This window comes from Trachinotus anak, unplaced genomic scaffold (assembly GCF_046630095.1).
Source record: "Trachinotus anak isolate AG129_WGS33_773 ecotype Australia unplaced genomic scaffold, CSIRO_AGI_Tana_v1 ptg000001l, whole genome shotgun sequence".
NCBI classification, from domain to species: domain Eukaryota; kingdom Metazoa; phylum Chordata; class Actinopteri; order Carangiformes; family Carangidae; genus Trachinotus; species Trachinotus anak.
The window spans coordinates 2,867,345-2,887,101 of record NW_027273852.1 but is presented as its reverse complement, the minus strand read 5'-3'; the positions used below and the strand labels follow the sequence as shown (position 1 = coordinate 2,887,101).

The 19,757-nt window shown below is 42.3% G+C and overlaps 1 protein-coding gene across 3 annotated transcripts in view; it reads left to right on the top strand.

Moving 5' to 3' along the window:
* myo1b (myosin IB) overlaps positions 1 to 19,757 on the top strand; it is a 59,057-nt gene that overhangs the window by 28,303 nt on the left and 10,997 nt on the right. For all 3 annotated transcript variants that reach the window (XM_071492959.1, XM_071493146.1, XM_071493055.1), the window contains exons 5-18: positions 2,673 to 2,777; positions 4,244 to 4,290; positions 6,062 to 6,125; positions 8,550 to 8,648; positions 9,729 to 9,832; positions 11,336 to 11,483; positions 12,526 to 12,644; positions 13,137 to 13,223; positions 13,365 to 13,430; positions 15,950 to 16,054; positions 17,747 to 17,809; positions 17,966 to 18,166; positions 18,305 to 18,531; positions 19,082 to 19,282. In XM_071492959.1, coding sequence (XP_071349060.1) covers positions 2,673 to 2,777; positions 4,244 to 4,290; positions 6,062 to 6,125; positions 8,550 to 8,648; positions 9,729 to 9,832; positions 11,336 to 11,483; positions 12,526 to 12,644; positions 13,137 to 13,223; positions 13,365 to 13,430; positions 15,950 to 16,054; positions 17,747 to 17,809; positions 17,966 to 18,166; positions 18,305 to 18,531; positions 19,082 to 19,282 — 1,636 coding nt within the window. The remainder of the gene's footprint in view (positions 1 to 2,672; positions 2,778 to 4,243; positions 4,291 to 6,061; positions 6,126 to 8,549; positions 8,649 to 9,728; positions 9,833 to 11,335; positions 11,484 to 12,525; positions 12,645 to 13,136; positions 13,224 to 13,364; positions 13,431 to 15,949; positions 16,055 to 17,746; positions 17,810 to 17,965; positions 18,167 to 18,304; positions 18,532 to 19,081; positions 19,283 to 19,757) is intronic.

The window sequence follows — 19,757 nt, the reverse complement described above, 5'->3', positions numbered from 1 at the left end:
TAGTTAACCAGTAGATCCCGGGGAGGCGGGGTTTGAAATGAACCGTTTTGTCTGCTCAGCTCTCCTTGTTTGTTGTGCTTTGTTCAAAGTGTAGTCAAAACATATTTCTAAAGGCCACTGTCAGATAAGGGTTGTTATGTATAAAGCCACAGTGCAGATTTATATCAGATCTAGCTTAAAGGGGAGCTCGATGCAGTTTTGTTTTGAGAACATCATGGTAGGACATGAAACGTGACAGAAACTGTGTGACGACCTGTACATGGAGTGCATGTAAAGTGATGGAGGTAGACAAATCAAAGTAGACCAGTAGCAGACAGATGGTGTCCCGGTTTGATGACACTCCCTGCCTACAGTCAACATCTACACTTATCCGTAGGGAAACTTCAAAATGCTAAATGGAGCCTATGTTTGAGGCAGCTGTGTTTACACCCGCAAGGCTTTTATTTCTGTTGGTTTTCATAATAGTTTGGCAATGTTCTGGAGCATTTTCACATACCTTACAGAAATCCAAGAGGAATGGAATTTCCTGGTCTCTGCTGGCAGTGCTGTATCACAGGTAAAAGCCATATTGAGTTGGCACAGCACAGAGTGTGGGGAGAGTAGCCCCACTGTGCTCATAAAATATCTTCCTGTACTGTAGAGACACAGATATACATTCATACTTAGAATTGTAAATCTTCTTGAATGAATTGCTCCCTTTCCTTTATTTTTCCCAGCTGCACTAGTGCCTTGGCTTAGTGTTGGTGGGGATTTCACTGTCAACTTCAAACTCAGCAAATTGTAATCTGCCACATTAGACTTGCGTGTGTTTGACTCTAGTGTGGGAGTGATTCGTAATCACAGTTTCCATTTGGTTCAAATTAAAACTCTCCATGTGGCTTTAATGAGAGGTTAGGCAATATGGGAAAATAATTATATCAACAGAAACTGCCACAGCATTATCTATGTTGGAATATTTACTAAAACTTCAAACTTATGCTTGTCATATGTTCTCAAATGTTCAGGTATTTATGTTTTAAATATTGGTGAAGCCTCACTTGTCAGTCCTGCAGACACCAGAACTGATCCATGATATCTTAACTATCTGCACTTAACTATCTTATGAGGAAATGACAAGTGATGGTATTGCGCTATCATAATATTGAAGCCAGGAAAATGTTGATTCATAGATAAAACTCCCTCCCAACATAATGAACTTAATTTTAAATTGCTACTCATGAGACGATGGTAGGACTGAGTGACAGATGTGCTACAGCACTGATCCCTTATCCATAGCCTGCATTGATAATGTGACTCTGTTTTCAAGCTGCCAGTGGTTTTGGACTGTTGGTACCTTGATCTCAGGCTGCAGCTCAGATTCAACAACAGCACTTCACTCTGTAGCACTTTGACTACAAACATCCAGAGCCGTGAAGCCACCCGATCATTTTAACAAAAGCCACTGTCAACACCATGTAAGACTGTCAGTTATTCATGATAATAATAATAACAATAAAACAGACCTGGGACAGAGCAATAAATAGTGCAGTACAGTGTGACGGATCACTTTTTTGCATGATAGGCGAGCCTTTATTTGAGTGTTTGCTATCTCTTGTGGATATTAAACACCCCTCTCCAAGTAGCTGCTCAGCCAAGTGTAGGAGATAAATTAGGATTTCAATAATTTTATTGGCCCCAAGCTTCGTAGTGGAATAAGGCCATCAAAATCGTGCCCTCCCCATCGATATGAGCCATTCACACTCCCGTCTGGCTGTGGGTTTTCTTGTGCCTCTGTCTCGCTGTGGCTTCTGTAGGAGTGAGGAGCTGTGACAAAACATTATCAGATGCCAGCGTAGCATACAGGAGACATAACATGGTTTTATTGAGAGAGATGACTGGTGTTTATTTTTTTTAAGTTTATTTTTCTATGCTGCGAGATAAAAATCTGAAGATGAGGCAGTGTATACCTCGTTACGGTGAAGGAGCGACTCCTCATCTCTCTGCTCAACTTCCTCTACCTTAGCGAAATGTATGAGCAGTGTTTGGAGGTGTTTGTGTGCCAGGCTCATCAGCAGTCTACACCAGCAGCTACTGTCAAGCTCTTTTCTATCCTCGCTTGGCACACCACACACATCATCAGTTCTGGATCGCTGTCATTTCACTGGACGGGAGAGATGATTCTGATGCCAGCAGTCATCCTAAAAGGATGTCACTTGTCCCAGACAAGTACAAGATGCCTTTTGAGCCCCGTGTCACGTTCCTCATGCAGAAAATTATTTTTGGGAACATGCCTCAGTCACAGCACACTCTCTCTCTCTCAGGACATCTCAGATCAGCTTCTGACAAGAGAAGTGGATAAACAGGGATCATCTCTGTAGACCCGAATAAAGTTTCTCCAGTGCATCCCCTTTGTTCCCAGTGAAGTCAGTAGTTTGAATGATGACAAGATGATGCAACAACGGTCATCATCAAGTTAAACAGAGGCATTTCTCTAACACAGGGCCTCCTCCTCTGCTCTGTACCCCAGACTGATGAATGATCACGCCCTGTCCCGATGAGTGTCAAGGGGGATGATGTAAGGGGGATTTTACGGGGTGTGGGTGGGCATGTTGCACTTGCTCCTCAGTCATGTCTAGCAAAGGCTTTAACCTAATATTTATATATATGTGTGTGTGTGTGTGTGTGTGTTCCAGAGGCCAGTAAGCTGGTGATGTCATATGTGGCAGCGGTGTGTGGGAAGGGCCAGGAGGTGAATAAGGTCAAGGAACAGCTGCTGCAGTCCAATCCCGTGCTGGAGGGTGAGTGAAGCGCCATGCACACTCAAGCTGCACCACAATTCAGGGGGTTGGATTGTCTGAAGTTCATGTTTGGAGATTGAATTTGAGTTAACGAGTGGTTACGACTGTTCCAAATCAAAGGCTCCACCAAAAAGCAGCTGAGAAAAGGAGCCTTCTTTTTAAGTTTTGTGATAATCTTTGATATTTTTGCATGTCTTCTGAATACATTTAATCACTGTGAAACTCCTGATAAGTAGCTCTCCAACACAATAATCCAGTACACTGCAAAGCAAATCTTTTAGGAACTGATCAGCAAAAAAAAAAAAAAACTTGAGGAGTTCAAGATACTGTGTAGCACAAAATTTTCTTAGCTAACTCCCTGTACAACACATACACACTCACACACACACACACACAGATACACACACACACGCCGTCTCATTCCCACATTTCATTGGTGGCACAGGAACAGCTGTATTTTAATTGGGGGCATTGGACAGGAAATGCCCATGAGAGATGAAGCTCTATGCCCGGGTTGGGCCGCTGTAGGACCCCTGCACATCTGCAAGAGTTTAACTCCTGCCGATCTAATTGCCCTAATGCTAGGAAGGAGGGCGAGGGGAGCACCCTTATTCTGCTACACACAGTGTATCTGTGTCATGCTTGCTCTCTTTGATTCTCCGCTTCGCTTTCTTTCAATAGCTTTATTGGTTTCAGTCTTTGTCACCCTCTATTTCTTTTCATTCCTTGCTCGGGTGCCTCTTCCCCTTGTGCCTTTTATCTTCCTCTTGCTCTTTTATTCTCTGTCTTCTTGCCCTCCAGCTGCCGTCGTGCCAGACCAACAGCCCACACATTCACATTAACCATAGACTTAAACACACATTAATCTGCTGTTATCAGCAATTAAGCAGTCAGGCTAATAGCGCTTTGATGCATGACACATTAATAGCATTTTAATGTAGAAATGTGGTTAGAAGCAAATGAAAAGTGCCCGTGATTGGATAATACGGTTCTAAAAGGCTCTCTTATGCACCTAACACAAGGCCTACTGTACATATTCACGTGTGCCTGTGAGTCATTTACCGTGGTCACGCACAAAAATTCATACCCCACAACAGTGTGTTTGAACACCATGTTTGTTATTGTTTATCTATGAGCATGGACACATATTGAAGCACTTTGATTTGAATGTGGCGTGACAGCAAGGTTTAGCCCTTCCTAAGCCTGGAAAGCCCTGGTGCTTTGCTTAATCCATACAGAATTATGGGGTTTCATCAGTACAAATGGCTTTGACATCCAGCCCCTGTATGATTGACAGCTAGCTGGAGAGAGGGCACAATGTTAAGGATCATCAATAAAGTTTGGGATATTTGTAGACAGGCTTTGCTCTGTCTTCAGTGTATTGGCTAAACTTTATATGTGGTGGATTTCTATAAGTGATGCATTGTTTACAATGTGCTCTTTTGATGATTTTCCTCCTTTTTCAGCATTTGGAAATGCCAAAACAGTGAGGAATGATAACTCATCCAGATTTGTAAGTATCCTCTACAATACTACTGTTATTTGATTAGATGATTCATTTGCTGGTTAATATGCAGAGTTTGGATGTTTTCATTCAGGCTTTTCCTCTGATTTTTTTCTCCCTATCTATATTTCGTCTCATTATGTTTTTTTTTTTTTTTTTAATGGCTTGATGGTCCAAGCAAAAGTCTAAATCTGTTTATACATATAAACTGGTTTTAAGCTCACAAGATGCCAAGGTCAATTTTTCCTGCAGACACATGTCCTTGATAAATGATGCATGTTAGTGCGTGGATCTGTACAGTATGCCAGCTCTCGCACAGCCTCAGCTACAGCAGTGGGACAAGGCCTTTGACCTACACTCCTGTTCATCAACAACATGACTGTGTGATAAACACCAGTGCAGACTGTTAGTTCATCTCTTGCAAACTTTCACACAGTTCCACACAGTTTTTTTTAATTATTTCAGCTCATTTCTCAGTAAAAAAAAAATTGCACTTGTTTCAAATTTGACAGATTGCTCTCATGACCTGCAGCGGTTTGGGTATGAGGAAACTGAAGGAATCTAATGCTAATCTCTATTTAAGACAGAGTTGTCATCACAAGAATGATTCAGTGTCTACGTCGCACTTTGTATAGACAGACGCAAATCCAGAAAACGAGTTATTTCCAGGCAGTGGCAGTATGAGGAGAGACGGGCGTGTTTTAGTTTTGCTTTCCCAACAGAGCGTGCTCACACTTTCTGGCTCGGTATTTTCATGGAGGCCCAAAAGCCGCAGCGGCTTTCTTTCGTTTCAGCCCTTATTACATGACATTACATCAGATCACCCCTATCACACTACCACTTGTGTTGATGTTAGGTTTTTCAACAGAAATGTTTGTTTACCTGTGAATTCTTCATAAAATGAGTCAGTTTATCTGAAGAACCTCCAGTATATCAGTATACCCATGATGTAATACCACAAGACTGAGGATGTTTTTTTGTTTTGTTTTTTTTTTACACTATAATGGAAACTGGTTATTCCAGCCAGTAGCGGCTAGCAGGCTAGCTGCCAATGTACTTTTCCTGTCCCAATTCTAGCTTTCCCACTATATTCAATCTTCTACCTACACTGGTGCACTCAAACACATGTCACTGCTTGGACCTGCACTTGTAACAGGGAGTATTATAAAGGATTATGCCCCTGATCTGTTTATATTTAGGTAACCTTGGCATAAACCTCTAGACAAGGACCTCAGGCCTCCCCACCAGATACCAGTTCATCAGAGCTCCATCAGTTTATCAGAAAACTATGAATCAGACTGTCACTTCATTTTGCAACAGGCTTATTGAGTTTGGCAGGAGCACACTCACCAGTTGAGCTCGGCCTGTTCTGAGGACCTGCCTGCTATTAATACATCAGAGGAGGAAAAAAAAATCAAACACACAGGACTCTCTGTTTTAACTTCCAAGTTTCAGACAGAAGGAGGAGAGGGGGTCTGGGATGGTTTATTTTAGGCCTCCAGTAGAAAGGAATTGGCAGTGTGGGGGCTTTCCCTCCGCAGAGGCCAGTTATTTCATAGCAGTCGTGTTTATGATTGGCAGCTGGGGCAATAGTTGTAACTTGAATGGGCGTGTGCATAGATCCTCACTGTGAACTGGACAGAATTCATGAGCTGGGTTTGAGACACAGTTCATTGTAATGGTCTTTGATATATGTATGAACCAGCTTCCAGCTACATACACCTATGCAGAGTGATATACAGTAATGGTTCAGTTGTAACTACTGTGCTCTTATCCACAGGGAAAGTACATGGACATTGAGTTTGACTTCAAAGGAGATCCTCTGGGTGGAGTCATCAGCAACTGTGAGTAGTATTACAATGAATATGCCCTTTAAATAAAAAAAAAAAAATGGAAGAAAAAAAATGGAAATGTTTATGAAGGGTTAGAGCACATCACATATTTCCCGCTTAGTCGTTATCATATCATTCAAATTTGTTCTTCCTCTTGACTTGTCCGTCATCAACCCAGTCTCCCAGCAACACTAACTCAATTAAACATAACAGGGTCAAAGTATCCCAGTCGGAGGTTGGCTTATCATATATTCTACATGGTCAGTCAGTGCAATGAGAGCAATTTAGCGGAGTGAATGTGCAAGAAGCTTAATGCGCTTTAAATATCAATAAATTTCATTATCTTGTTAGGCTCTGTTTGAATTAGTTGTTAAGCTCATTTTAGTTATGAAGCCTAATTTTTTTTTTTCCCTCAAAGGGCTTTATAATCTGTACAGTATATGACACTTCTGTCTCTAGAGCCTTGATTCAGATAAAGAACTTCCCCTAGAAACACCTGCTAACAGGCAAGAAAAGGAAGAACTCTCAGTAAGAGCTAAAGAGGAGGGATCCTTCCTCCAGTGGTCTCTCTGTAAAGGCTGGGGCTTTAGGAGAGTGTGCATCTGCAGTATGATCAATTTTGATTATACTGCAGATATATCATCAGTTGCAACTTCTCAGTTTCCTTTTTTTCCCACTGTTTATTTTCAGTAGTTTAAGAAGCTGTTCACATTTTCAAATTTATGAGGCACAGTTGCACATTTTAGGAAACCCCCGTAGAACAGCTTTTTGCTTAATTGAAACCAATCTCAGATCCTCAGACTGAACGAAAGGCACCTTTCCACATACCAACTTTCTCCCATTTGCTCTTTTCTCTTTTTGGTTTTGGTTTGATCTTTGCCTGCGTTCACATTGTTTTGTCTGTGCTGGTTTCCCAGCCAGAGGTCACAGAAACAAAGAGAGGAGCTGATGGCCAAGGCACAAGTGAACCTCTGTCTGTTGGCCTGAGTCAGCCCAACACAAGGGACTGTCTGTGAAGAAGCACCCGTGACATGTGACTGCTGCAGACAGAGCTGGCTGGCTAGACAGATGGATGAGGATGTTCTTGCAGGGCAGGCCTGGAAGCTCATTATTCTCTCCTCGATGTACATCCCTGGAGCCCTCAGACCCTCTTACAGAACACAGATAACTATAAAGCTGATTCTCAGTAGCTCTGGTAGTTATAGAGTGCAAAGACATTTTTGACTGAAGCCTGAAGTCAGAACATAACAGGATGTTGTCCTCGTGTTGACACTTTAATGAGTGTTTGTTTATCTAAAGCAGAGAGACCAGAGTAGGCAATAAATGCTGTTCCGGATGAAAATGGGAAGCTGTGGTCTTTAAAAGCAAACGCGGGATTAATGAATGATTCGGCTGGATACAAGGTGTAAGGTCACTTCAGTCCCTTTATGATGAGAGTAATCCTAGGCTCTGTAATGCCTTCTCCTTGTGTTCCTTACAGAATGGCATCAATCTATCTACATAAAGGTTAAAAAAAAGTGGGATTAAGGAGATGGTTCTTCAGTTGTATTTTTTCTGCCTTCCCTGTGTCTTTGGTCATAGCTCTGTATTGCTGCTGCCAGCCGCTCAGTCATGGATGCTGTATTATTGATGTGCTTGCTCTTATAGAGCCACTTATGTGATTCATGGCTAGTGGGTGTCACAGATTCACATTAAGCCTGATCCACTGCTCACTCCTGACAGCCCCAGGTCTCTGTGTAGGGCTCTCCAGTTAGATACTTGGTGCAGCACTTCTGTCCTCTCAGCACCCACCAACTAGTGAGTCAGAGTTTGAGAAGTCTCAAACTCTGACTCTGAAGATTGACAGCTGGCTGGAAATGGGATCATGGATGAAAAAGGAAGTTTATGTGGATTTTTTTTTTTTCTTCAGTATAACATAAACTCTAAAATCTCCTAAAATAAGGTATTTTCTAACCAGGCAAATTGAATGCTATTATCCGCCAGGCTGGCAGTGAAGAGGCTCTCAAGCGGCCTCAGATGCTGCTGAGCTCTGTAGTCGGTCTTTAATTAAATCATACTCGGTCTAATGCGGTGAGGGGATGATGGGTCTCCTTTTAATCAGGTACTGTTGCACTTGGTCTGGAGCCCGGGAGAAAGGGCTGACGTTCGATATCCTCGTGTGGTTTCTTCTCTGTGCACTTCCTGAAGTGTTTATACACAAAACATTTGTCTGGTCACCTTGGCAACTTAAGCACATCACTGAACTGGAAACCCATTTGAGCTCCATATAGATGCAGCCTGCCCATCCTTAATACTTACAGGTCAGCGCCATATTTACAACTGCAGGACACGTCTGTGAACCACTGCAGAAACATTTCCTCTGAAGACTGTTGTTGGGAAATGACTTTTTGTCATCATGTGTCATTGTTTCCTTTTGTTGTCCTTTTGCTGTTTTAGATCTGCTGGAGAAGTCACGTGTGGTGAAACAGCCAAGAGGAGAGAGGAACTTCCACGTCTTTTATCAGCTCTTGTCTGGAGCCTCCGACGACACGCTCAGTAAGTCATAAAAATGTTGGAACTGGGAGCTGAATGGAAGCATCGGTGTATTTTTAGATGGTGTGCGTTGGGTCAGACTTGAAGATTAAAGGGCTCATTGATCTGAGAGAAATGGAAATAATGGAAACCTGAAATTCACCCTTCTTATCAGCCCAAACCACAAACTGGGGTTGTGATATATTTAGCCTGTTTGCCTAGAATAATTTCTGGCCTCTGAGTGTACACATCTCTGCTCACAGGAAGTAATGAATCAAAACTTCACAGCAGCTAGCAAGCAGTCTTGTCCAGAGGAAACTAGACTCACCATTGTTGGATCTTCTGCCACAATGTTTTAATTTAATCATCATACACCGGACTTGGTGTTTCACTTGCTTCTTAAATGTCATCTGGAGTCACCAGCACACCAGTCCTTATGTTAAAATCTTATGTAAAGCATTTTTCAGTAGGATTGCAGCTGCACGAACACATGGCCAATACATTAATGACCCAGTCTTCCTGCCTAACAAACACTACAGAGAACAAAGACAGGCCATGAAACCTGTTCCCTCTATTTGCTTTTCTGTGGGCAGAGGCTATTGTTTTATGTCCTGAACACAGGAGAACAATGTAATGGTCATTGACTCCAGAGCACACACATCAGAGAGGCTTGATTCAGCTGTAGTTAATGCAAAAACTAATGAAACCTGACACATGCACCCACAAGGGGTATAGATTTCTTTGCCACTAGATAGGAGGGCTTTTAAGAGGTCTATTTGATCTTCCAGAATAATGTTCACGGCAGTAACTCATTGTGTGTGTGCATTGTGTAGAAGTTGTGTTCGGAGCGACAAATAGGTTGGAGATGTCACCCACTTGAATTTTGCACCGTCAGGTGTATTTTAGAAGACTGCAGCTTGTAACCATGACTACAAAATTGTGTTGTTGTTTTTTTGTTTTTTGGGGTTTTTTTCCAAAAAGGTACTTTGCAGGTGTGAGTGTGTGTAACCTGCATTTAATGTAAATAAGGCTTTATTTATCTTTAGCCAACGTGCTTTAAACAGGCCTAATTTAAATGGCAACCACATGGTTTGTGTGTCACAGAGAAGCTGAAGCTGCACCGTGACTTCAGCAAGTACAACTACCTGAGCCTGGACTCAGCCGTGGTCACTGGGCTGGATGATGCAGCCAACTTCAGGACAGTCAGAGTGAGTAGTACACACACACACACACACACACACACACACACACACACACACACACACACACACACACACACACACACACACACACACACATATATTTGTTGTAGATGTATTAAACCTTGTCCTAATTTAGACATAATCCCAGCTGATTTTTAAAGAGTGTGCCCAGAAACACCAGGGCACCCTGAGAAATTCTCTCACTTTTCTGAAGAGGTCCTGATTATAGTTCTGATCCTTAACCACAGACAGGCCCTCACAAGAACCAGTTGAACAACAACACACACTCATTACAAGCAGCGTCATACTCTCCAGCGGCGTTCAGCACTGACTTTCCTTTGTTGCGTCATGCCGAGTTAATCTAAGTCCAGCGCGGAGGGTAGAGACCGTCTGACTTCTCCTTATCACCTGGACATGACAAACTAACAGAGTGTAGAGGGGGTTATAAAACTCAGTCCACTCAGATTGTGAAAACGTTCCACACCAGATTCCCTCCCAGCTGTTGCAAAACCCATGTGAACTTTGAACTGAACCTGAACTTGAAAGTGAACTAAAACCTGAACCACCAGCCTGTATTGATTAACACGGGGAAAATCCACGTGTATCCACGCTACGGCTTGTAGCAGCACAGTGTAGCATGTGCAGTGCCACCACTTCTCGTCCGTGCTGATGGTGACACATAGGATGTTGTGTCTGTTTCCACTGCACTCTATTGTTATCCGTCATGCTGCAGCACGCTCTGCTCAAGCCGTTTCAGTGTGTTCTGTCACATTCTACTGTACTTGTTTCACATCCTGCTTCTCTTCAGCCCTCTCGTTGAGTTTTCACAGTATTCCCCGTACAGCTGCATTTCACCACAGGAAACACAAGAGCACATTCCCACTAAACAATGAGTCTCTCCATGTGGCCTTCGCTCTGACAATAAAAGTAGAGTTTTTAACTCAAGCACAGTAATAAATTTAACCTCAACAACCATGGAAGTAGATCATATGTTATATTATATGTATTTGTTCATAGCATAGAACTCTCAAGCAGGAATTCAGTTTATTCAGTTGTGTAAATGCAGGTTTGTTTGTAGGTTGATCTTATATTTTTGCTTTTCTCCTCCTTTCCTGACTTCCTTCTTTTTTTTGATATGCTGGATTATGTGAATTAAATACACTCTTAGTTTGGCCTGGACTCGCTTTAAAAAGAAAGACCTCAGTCTGACATCAGAGAATGTCGTGAAGAATTAAAGGGTGAAAACACCAGCAGTTCTCGTTCAATCTTCTCTGTTCTAAAGTGTGTAAATGCAGCTTTTGGGGGTGATGTCTAAAATAAGATGGAATTGGGGTTTTCAGAAGACATTTGTGTTAAGGTCGTTTTGACCATCACCAGTTACAGTGCTTACAGGCTGCAACAGTAATATTCCAGTCTTACATAACTGGTGTTTGCGCAGTCACAAACACCGTCACATCACACTGTATTTATATCTTAGTTCCCATTTTTAAATTATTTTTGCCCTCCCAGAATGCCATGCAGATCGTGGGCTTCATGGAGGACGAGGTGCTGTCGGTGCTGGAGCTGGTGGCTGCCGTGCTGAAGCTCGGCAACATTGAGTTCAAGCCAGAGTCGCGCTGTAACGGGACAGACGAGAGTCGCATCAAAGACAAAAACGGTGAGTTCACAGATGGAAAAACAGGAGGCAAAGAGTCATGAAAACCTCTGAGCCTTTTACAGTTGACCTTCATCTGAATGATTCTGCTGGATGATGCACTGAGCTGCTCAGGTTGATTAGATATATGTCAGACAAGCTGAAGAATTGTATTCATGTTTTCAGTGTATTTTTATGCTGATCATTTTATTGTTTTGAATTTATACACACAACTGTTTTAACCAGCATACCCAGTTGGCCTGATGTTGAACCACTGCCCCCTGTTGGCAGTTTCACTCTCCTCTGTAGTCCTCCTCACCAAATATTTGTGTTTTATGATTTGCATAACAAGAGCTCTGTGTGTGTGTGTGTGTGTGTGTGTGTGTGTGTGTGTGTGTTGTCCCGCCTACAACTTTTCTCTTTAGGCAAATATTTCATTTACATATTTCCCCTCCATGACACTGGCATGATCCATCTGACTGCCAAGAAAATTACATTATTTTATCCCACATGAATCAAAGACTGGACTGTTGTGATCATATTGCAACGTGTTGCTCATATCTGAGTCAGTTTTTCAAAATTACTTTTTAGCCGTCCTCCAGTTCTACCAGTGTGATAACTGTATCATCAGAGCCATATTTATTTAATCTGTGGACTTGTAACAAAGATAGTGTTTTCGCATAGCTCTTGAAATCTTCCTGCAGCAGCTTCCCTTCATTAAGATAAAACCAGATGAGATGAATTTGGGAAAGTTTGATGTTGATTGTAGTAACACGAAAGCATCACGTAACCACCCTCAACGAAACTTTCCATAAAAGCGAGTTATCAAAATTACAGTGAAATACACAGGTGGTTTTTCAAAAACCTGCCTGAGCGTTAACTTCTCTGAGGAAGAGGTTGGTGATAAAAACAAGATGACATCTTTTATCATTGCCTCACTACTAGCTGCATGTTTAAGATATATAATCAAAGCAATGATCACAAGATTACCCCCACCCCCCTACCCTATGAGCCTTGTACAAGTTCTCTCTTTATTGTCTCTGTGTTTTCTTTGTCCACTTTGCAGATTTGAAGGAGATGTGTGAGCTGCTGGGGATCGAACAGTCGGTGCTGGAGAGGGCCTTCAGCTACCGAACAGTGGAGGCCAAGATGGAGAAAGTCTCTACTACCCTGAACGTGGCCCAGGTCAGAGAGAAAGTTCCAAATCTGCCTCGCACCAGTCACACCAATGCATTTCTGCCCTATTTGTGTTGACATGAACATACATTTACACACACACACACACACACACACACTCACAAAAAGATAACAGGCCACTTCTTCCCCTTGACTTGCTCCACTGGCTGCCGACTCTGATCCATGTCAATGCTACATGACCTCTCCATTATAGATGAGCAGAATTCCTCCTGCAAATACAAATGTAGGTCATATTTTAGAGGTTAGTGAGTTCACTCAGACTGTTAATATGACATGGATGCACCAAACAGGGGTCTCTGTGTCTACAAGCAGCAGAGGAAATGGTTCGGAGAATTAACCTCACCTCAGATGCCACAAGTATTAGCTCTTAGGAATTTTGCTCTCTGAGACTCTGATGTGTTGAGTCTGCAGTGATGTAGTGAAAATGAATCCATTGCTTTGTCGTCACTTCATCAGGAATAATGTGTTATTCGTTAACAGGCCTACTATGCCAGAGACGCCCTTGCCAAAAATCTCTACAGTCGTCTGTTTAGCTGGCTAGTGACCAGGATCAACGAAAGCATTAAAGTGAGTAATGACTTCAATACATTTTATTTATCTCAGTGGATTCAATCAATTATGGTGCTTTCATTTTTCATGCTAAGTTAAACTGGCAGACCACCGCTGTCACAAAGTATTGCTGATATTGACAATATTGTCTCCCTGCAGGCGCAAGCTAAAACTCGGCATAAGGTCATGGGTGTGCTGGACATCTATGGCTTTGAGATATTTGAGGTAAGACAAATGGCAGATTAAAGCCACTCTTTGTTCTGATAAGCCACAAGGACAGAATCGGACCACACAAGCATTTTATTGCATTTAAAAGGATTTTGCCCCGGGGCTGTTTGCGTGCGTGTTTTGGTACCTGTGAGTAGCTTATCAACAATAGCTGAGGGTTGATAAAACAACTTTCAGATCAGATTAGTTCAGCATTATTGCCTGGGGGGGGGTGAAACGATTTTGTGGCGAGGTGATTTCAACGCTAAAATCAGCATTTCACAGTAGAGAAATGGCCACAACCTCAATGCACTGCTCAGTATACAGGAAAATACAGGAAAATCACATACATGTAGTGGTTGCACTGTAAAAGGTATTGCACAGTAAAGTATTATGTAGGAGTCATTTCGCTATCAGTGTGCATGTCAATAAGCATGTGCTTGCAAACACGTGAGACAGTTTGAGTGCTCTGGAGGAGTAAATACAGATGGCATAAAATGTTCTTGCCTTGTTGCCTGATCCCTTTACCCCCCCAAATCCCCAAATGTTCATGTCTTTTTCATATCCCTGCTTGTTCACCCCACTCACTCTCAAGTTCTCCCTCTCCTCTGCCTGTTGTGTTGTGTCTGGGTCACCAGAATGGAGTAAGTAACGCCTGCACCGGCCTGTTTGCTGTGCCCTGCTGTGATCTCTCGACTTAATTCAGCTCCTCATTAAAGACAATTCAGGGCTCCTGGTGTGCAGCATAGCCACACGGCTGAAAGGACGCTTAAGAGGCTTTGAATCACGAAATCATTTGACTCACGACATGCACTCAGTTGCCAGTTTATTCAGTACACCCAGATAGTAGGTGCTGCTGAACTGTGTTGTGTTATAGTGAGAGGTGTTTCTGATATTTTGTGTGCCCTATTTATATCAGTGTGTGCAGACTAGCTAGTGTCTTGGAAGGATTGATTTATCTGAAGGCTGTTGTATAAGAAGAAGATGAGGAAGAAGGAAGTCCTCCTGTAAAACTATAACACACAGGGGTGGTGTCAGTCCTTTATCAAACACTTTTAAAGAGCGCAAACAAGCATGTTGGCCAAAAAGGTGAACTGTTCCTTTAACAGGTACAGATTGGGTTAATGCTTTGGTTTGGTTGTCCAGAGGTAATTTAAATAACCGAATCATACTGAGAAGATTACAGGTGTCACTTTATTATGAGGTTTTGGGTGTATGGAAATTTCATTATCTTGAATTTGTGCCGTAATGGACAGGGAAGGTTTAACAAAACATATTAGAAATGCCGAAGATATTTAAATAATAAATGGTAAAGATTCGGGGCCGGTGATCCCCATAAGTATTTATTCCTAGAAATGTGGTTGCTTTTAACTTGTAACAGATAATATTAAATGCGAGGACTTTCCCCTACCTTGGGACAAGTGATGAAACACCTCTGAGAAACAAGCACATCGACATGAAACACAGCTTTAAGATGGATTCTTCCTCCTCCTCCTGCTATAAACCGCTTGTTATAAAACATCAAAGTTGCAGGTGAAATATGTTAGGGTTACAGTACAAGTCTGTCATATTTCAGCCTGGTGTCTGCTGCCACTTAGGTGTAAATATGCTATTGTGTGTGTGTTTCCCAGTCACAGAGAAACCTTGCTGCGTCCTTCACTCTGAGCTCTAAAACTAAACATGCTGCTCTAACCTCCGCTGTGTCCTTAGGAAATCAGTTTTAAACTAACCCAACTCACAATAAGGCCATCTGCAAAGCAATGGTCGTGATTGACAACAATCATAATACAGGAGGTAAAAAATGGTTGAAGCTCCATCAATGTTTAATGAAGCCTGTGACAATTACTGGAACTTTTTCTGATAAGGCTTTATCTTCATAAGTGCAAGATTTATCAGTTGTTTACTGCCCAGATTGATTAAGCATTTGAAGCTTGTCAAAGTGATGAGGTAGCAAATGGAAAGAGAAGGAGAGGGCTGCAGGTTCAACTTTGGTCAAGCTGATTATTACTAGTTAATCTATCAGGTGTACTGCTCTTTTTAAAATTTTGAGTCAGACCCCCATAAACTTCAAAATGAAGATGTGAGAGTATGCAAGTAGATGTTATCAAGGTTTCATTGTAAAGAGACTTTTTTCCTTACTACATCTAAATTCTGAGAGCCTTCTGTAATCAAGGAAAATGTGTCTAAACATAGAATAAGCTCTGCTCATCAGTACGTGTTGGTACGACCATCCTCTTTAAAAAAGCACTGCAGGGAATTAATAGAAAAGGCAGAATTTTTGATTTGATTTTGTTTATATAAGCTTTGAGAAGTGTTACAGAAAGCTGAGCAATAAGAAGAAACAGCCCATGACTGTCACGAATGAAGTATAGCAAGAGAAGTATTTCTGATGCATTTCCTTATTTTCAAACTAACAAAAACCTACATGATATCTGAGACATAAACAGAGAAGGACAATGAGTTCAGGCACCTTCAGGATTTAACATATTCATTAAAAGGTGAAGCTAATTATTTTTCATGTGTCGCTGCTCTCACAGGACAACAGCTTTGAGCAGTTTATCATCAACTACTGCAACGAGAAGCTGCAGCAGATCTTCATCGAGCTGACCCTACGCGAGGAGCAGGAAGAATATGTCAGAGAGGTAAGTTTGTACACACATTCTCTCTCTCTCTCTTTCTCACATACACACACACACACACTGGGGAGTGGACACTTGGATAAATGACCCATCAAGCCCAGTCTGTGGCCCTTGGAGCCCTCTCTCACCTGCAGCTGTACATCTACATCGTTCAACATGTCAGCAGTCAATTTGCTGCGCTGACAGTTCATCATGGCAGGCCCCCGCAGCAAGATCTCAGCCTGGTCATGTCACTCATCTGTTGAACCTCTTGTGCTACTTCAGCTAAATCTGCATTCATGCCCTTGACCCAAATGCATTTCGGCGACATTTATGTCTTCTGTCCCTCTCTCTGTCGTCCATCACTCTCTCGGTTTATTCCCTCCCTGTCCCCCCTCAGTGGACTTTCTGGGACGAATGATCCTTCACTCCAATGAGAGTAAACACTCCCTGTTGTGGGCCTTTAAGCTCTGTTTGTTTTCAAAGCTCTATGTATGTGAGGGCTGCAGCGTTGACCCCCACACCCTTTCCCCCACTAACACCGCCACCAATGATATTCCACTCCTGGCCACTGTCCAGTATACTGCATGGGAAAATACCACGGCACTGGAAAATGGAGGGAGGTCCACCAATCAGGAGTTTGGCCAGTCACCCATCAGTTTAAGCCACACCTTCTTTGCGCCCTCCCCCTCGAAATATCTGTCACATTGCTTACATCAACTGAAGCTATGTTCCCAACCCATTAGGAGCTGTGAATTAAAGTGGGCTTTTCAGGGGCCAGTGGCAAGATGGAAAATGTTTTCTTTTCCCTGTTGAGAAAGGATGTGTGCTCTGTCCTTACTCAGACGAATAGAAGACTGAGATGGAGACAGAGCAAGAGAGAAGGTCTTAGTAGAACATAGGACCGAACAAGGATAAATGTGGCAATAAAGACCGGCCAAGTTCCTGATCAAAGAATCCTTAATTAACAAATATGAACTGTAACTTTAAGAGGCCTTGCCCATTAATTGCCTCTCCCAACCCCCAAAATATGTGTCCCCATTAGGCCTCACTTCCCCTTGTAAATATTAAGTGTTACAGTATGTGTCTAGATGCTCTATAACCTCAGCTTATAACCTCAGGAAACAAAAACTGTAAGGTTTTAGACCAGAGTGAGAAACACATTAGAGATGAATGAAATTCAAGACTCTTCAGTTGTCCAGACAAAACAACATCCCCCTTTGCCTCTTCACCACAGAGCGTTAAGCGTCTTACTGTAGGTGGCTTTGTGGCTTTGGTTACTTAATACAGTGTACTTTTTTTCAACCCATCATCAGAACAGAAATACAAAAAAGTGATTTATGTCTTTCATTATCATGGCTACTAAGCATTATAAAATTTGTCAGACTACCACAAATATGCCCTTTTCTATGAGGTGGAATCTTAGTTATACTATATTGTGTGTTGTGTTGTGCTACATCCATTACATTTCAGTTCTGAACAAAAAACTGTCAGTAGATCAATACTGTGAAGACATACGGAGTACATATTGAGCCATGGTGGGATCAGCATTGGTTGGATGTTTTCTATAGGTACTTGACTAAGTGCTCAGTGTTGTGTTGAAACACAGGCAGGTTCAAGAGTGTTGTTTCATCAGCTACAGAAAAAACATCTTATTAGTCCTGCTTAAAGCTAGAAAAGCCATTTTATCTTTGACCGTCATGTCTTTTGTCACAGGGCATCGAATGGACCAATATTGAGTATTTCAACAACGCTGTTATCTGCGACCTCATTGAGAAGGTAAGTCAGTCTCCCAGTCCTCAGAGACCACACAAACCAATTCAGTGTGAATTCACATTTCAAGTTTGACTTGGTAAAGAAACTAGCTTCACTAGAAGGTTTTAAATTTCTATTATACACATTAACCTTTACTACCTTTCACCTTATGATGGCCAGAACCAAAATGGCATCTTGGCCATGTTGGATGAGGAGTGCCTGAGGCCTGGGACAGTCACAGACGAGACCTTCCTGGACAAACTGAACACTGTCTGTGCTGATCACCAGCACTTTGAGAGTCGCCTCAGCAAGAATTCAAAGTTTCTCACCGACCACAGCCTGCCACACAATTGCTTCCGCATCCAGCACTATGCCGGCAAGGTACTATAAATTTTAATCTGTGCACAGAACAGTAAGAAATCTGCAGAAAACAAAATGCAGGATGTGTGTTGAAGTGCTGTAAGGGGATTATAGATAACACTGGAGAGATGTTTTATGGTGTGTATTCCTTTTATCAAGGTGCTGTACCGTGTCGAGGGATTTGTAGACAAGAACAACGACCTGTTATACCGAGACCTGTCACAGGCCATGTACAAGGCCAACCACAGCCTCATCAAACAGCTGTTCCCTGAGGGCAACCCTGCCAAAGTCAACCTGAAGAGACCACCAACTGCTGGATTCCAGTTCAAAGCATCAGTAGGCACACTGATGAGGAACCTGCAGACCAAGAACCCAAACTATATCCGGTTAGTCCTTGTCATTTACACTGAGCATATTAGCTATTACTGTGTCCAGTCAAGATACTGCATATCTTGGTCTATCTTTGTATTGTTAGTTGTTTGTTTGTGACATTTGCAGACTTTGACAGGTTTTTTTTTTTTTTTATGTTTGGCGTAAACAAATGACTTGCTTGGAAATGACCCAGCCTTATATCTAATATGAATTTGAATCTTTGTAGTATCATGTTGACTGAGTGGAAAAATATTAAAAATCTTTTTCATCTTAATATTGGTATCAGCATTAGTTGTTGTACCACTGCCACACTCTGACATAGTAACAGTCTTGAAACTGCTGCTTCTAATAGTGTTAATATTGAGGAATTCAGAATAGAATAAAAAACTTCTCCAGAATCCATTTAGGCAAATGTTCACCTGTAGACAAACAGTGTAGCATTTAAAAAATGAAACCAAAAACATGCTGTCAATCTAAGCCATTATGTTCCTCATATCAAAGCAAAACGATGGACAACCCATATCTTGTTTTTCTAAAAACAACCCTCTCTTCTTGCCTCCAAAGGTGCATCAAGCCCAACGACAAGAAGGCATCCCACATCTTCACTGAGTCTCTGGTCCGCCATCAGGTGCGCTACCTGGGCCTGATGGAGAACGTACGCGTGAGGAGAGCAGGCTACGCCTTCCGCCAGACCTATGAGCCCTGCCTGGAACGCTACAAAATGCTCTGCAAACGGACTTGGCCCCACTGGAGAGGGCCTGCCAGGTAATGGTTTTGTTCATTCTGAAGCAGTAACTGGTTGTGGGGCAGGTGAGGGGACTAGAGAAGTGGCCTTGTTGCTGGATAGTTGCCAAAACAAATCCCTCCAAGGTTTGTGTGAGCGTGGAAACTGTGAAACGCTCCCAGGTGCCTATAACTAAGGTACTGAACCTCAGACTGCTCCCAGTGGAGCGACTGTGACCAGCACTAATAGACTGTAGTTGGAGTGGTCAGCTCCCAGGTGTGACTGTGTGGAGCTGTGTGAATGTGAAGCAGGTTATTGCTGGAAAAGGGCTCAGATGACTTTACCTGGATAAACGAAAGCTCGAAAGGGGGAAATGAGTTGAACACTTTACCCAGCAGACTGTAATATATCTTTAAGCATGTTGTAAATGTAAACACAGCATTTTGAAGGACATTTACATCTTTATTTATGGAAATCTAGTTTAGAATTATTGGTGGCCGTGTGTCTTTATTATAA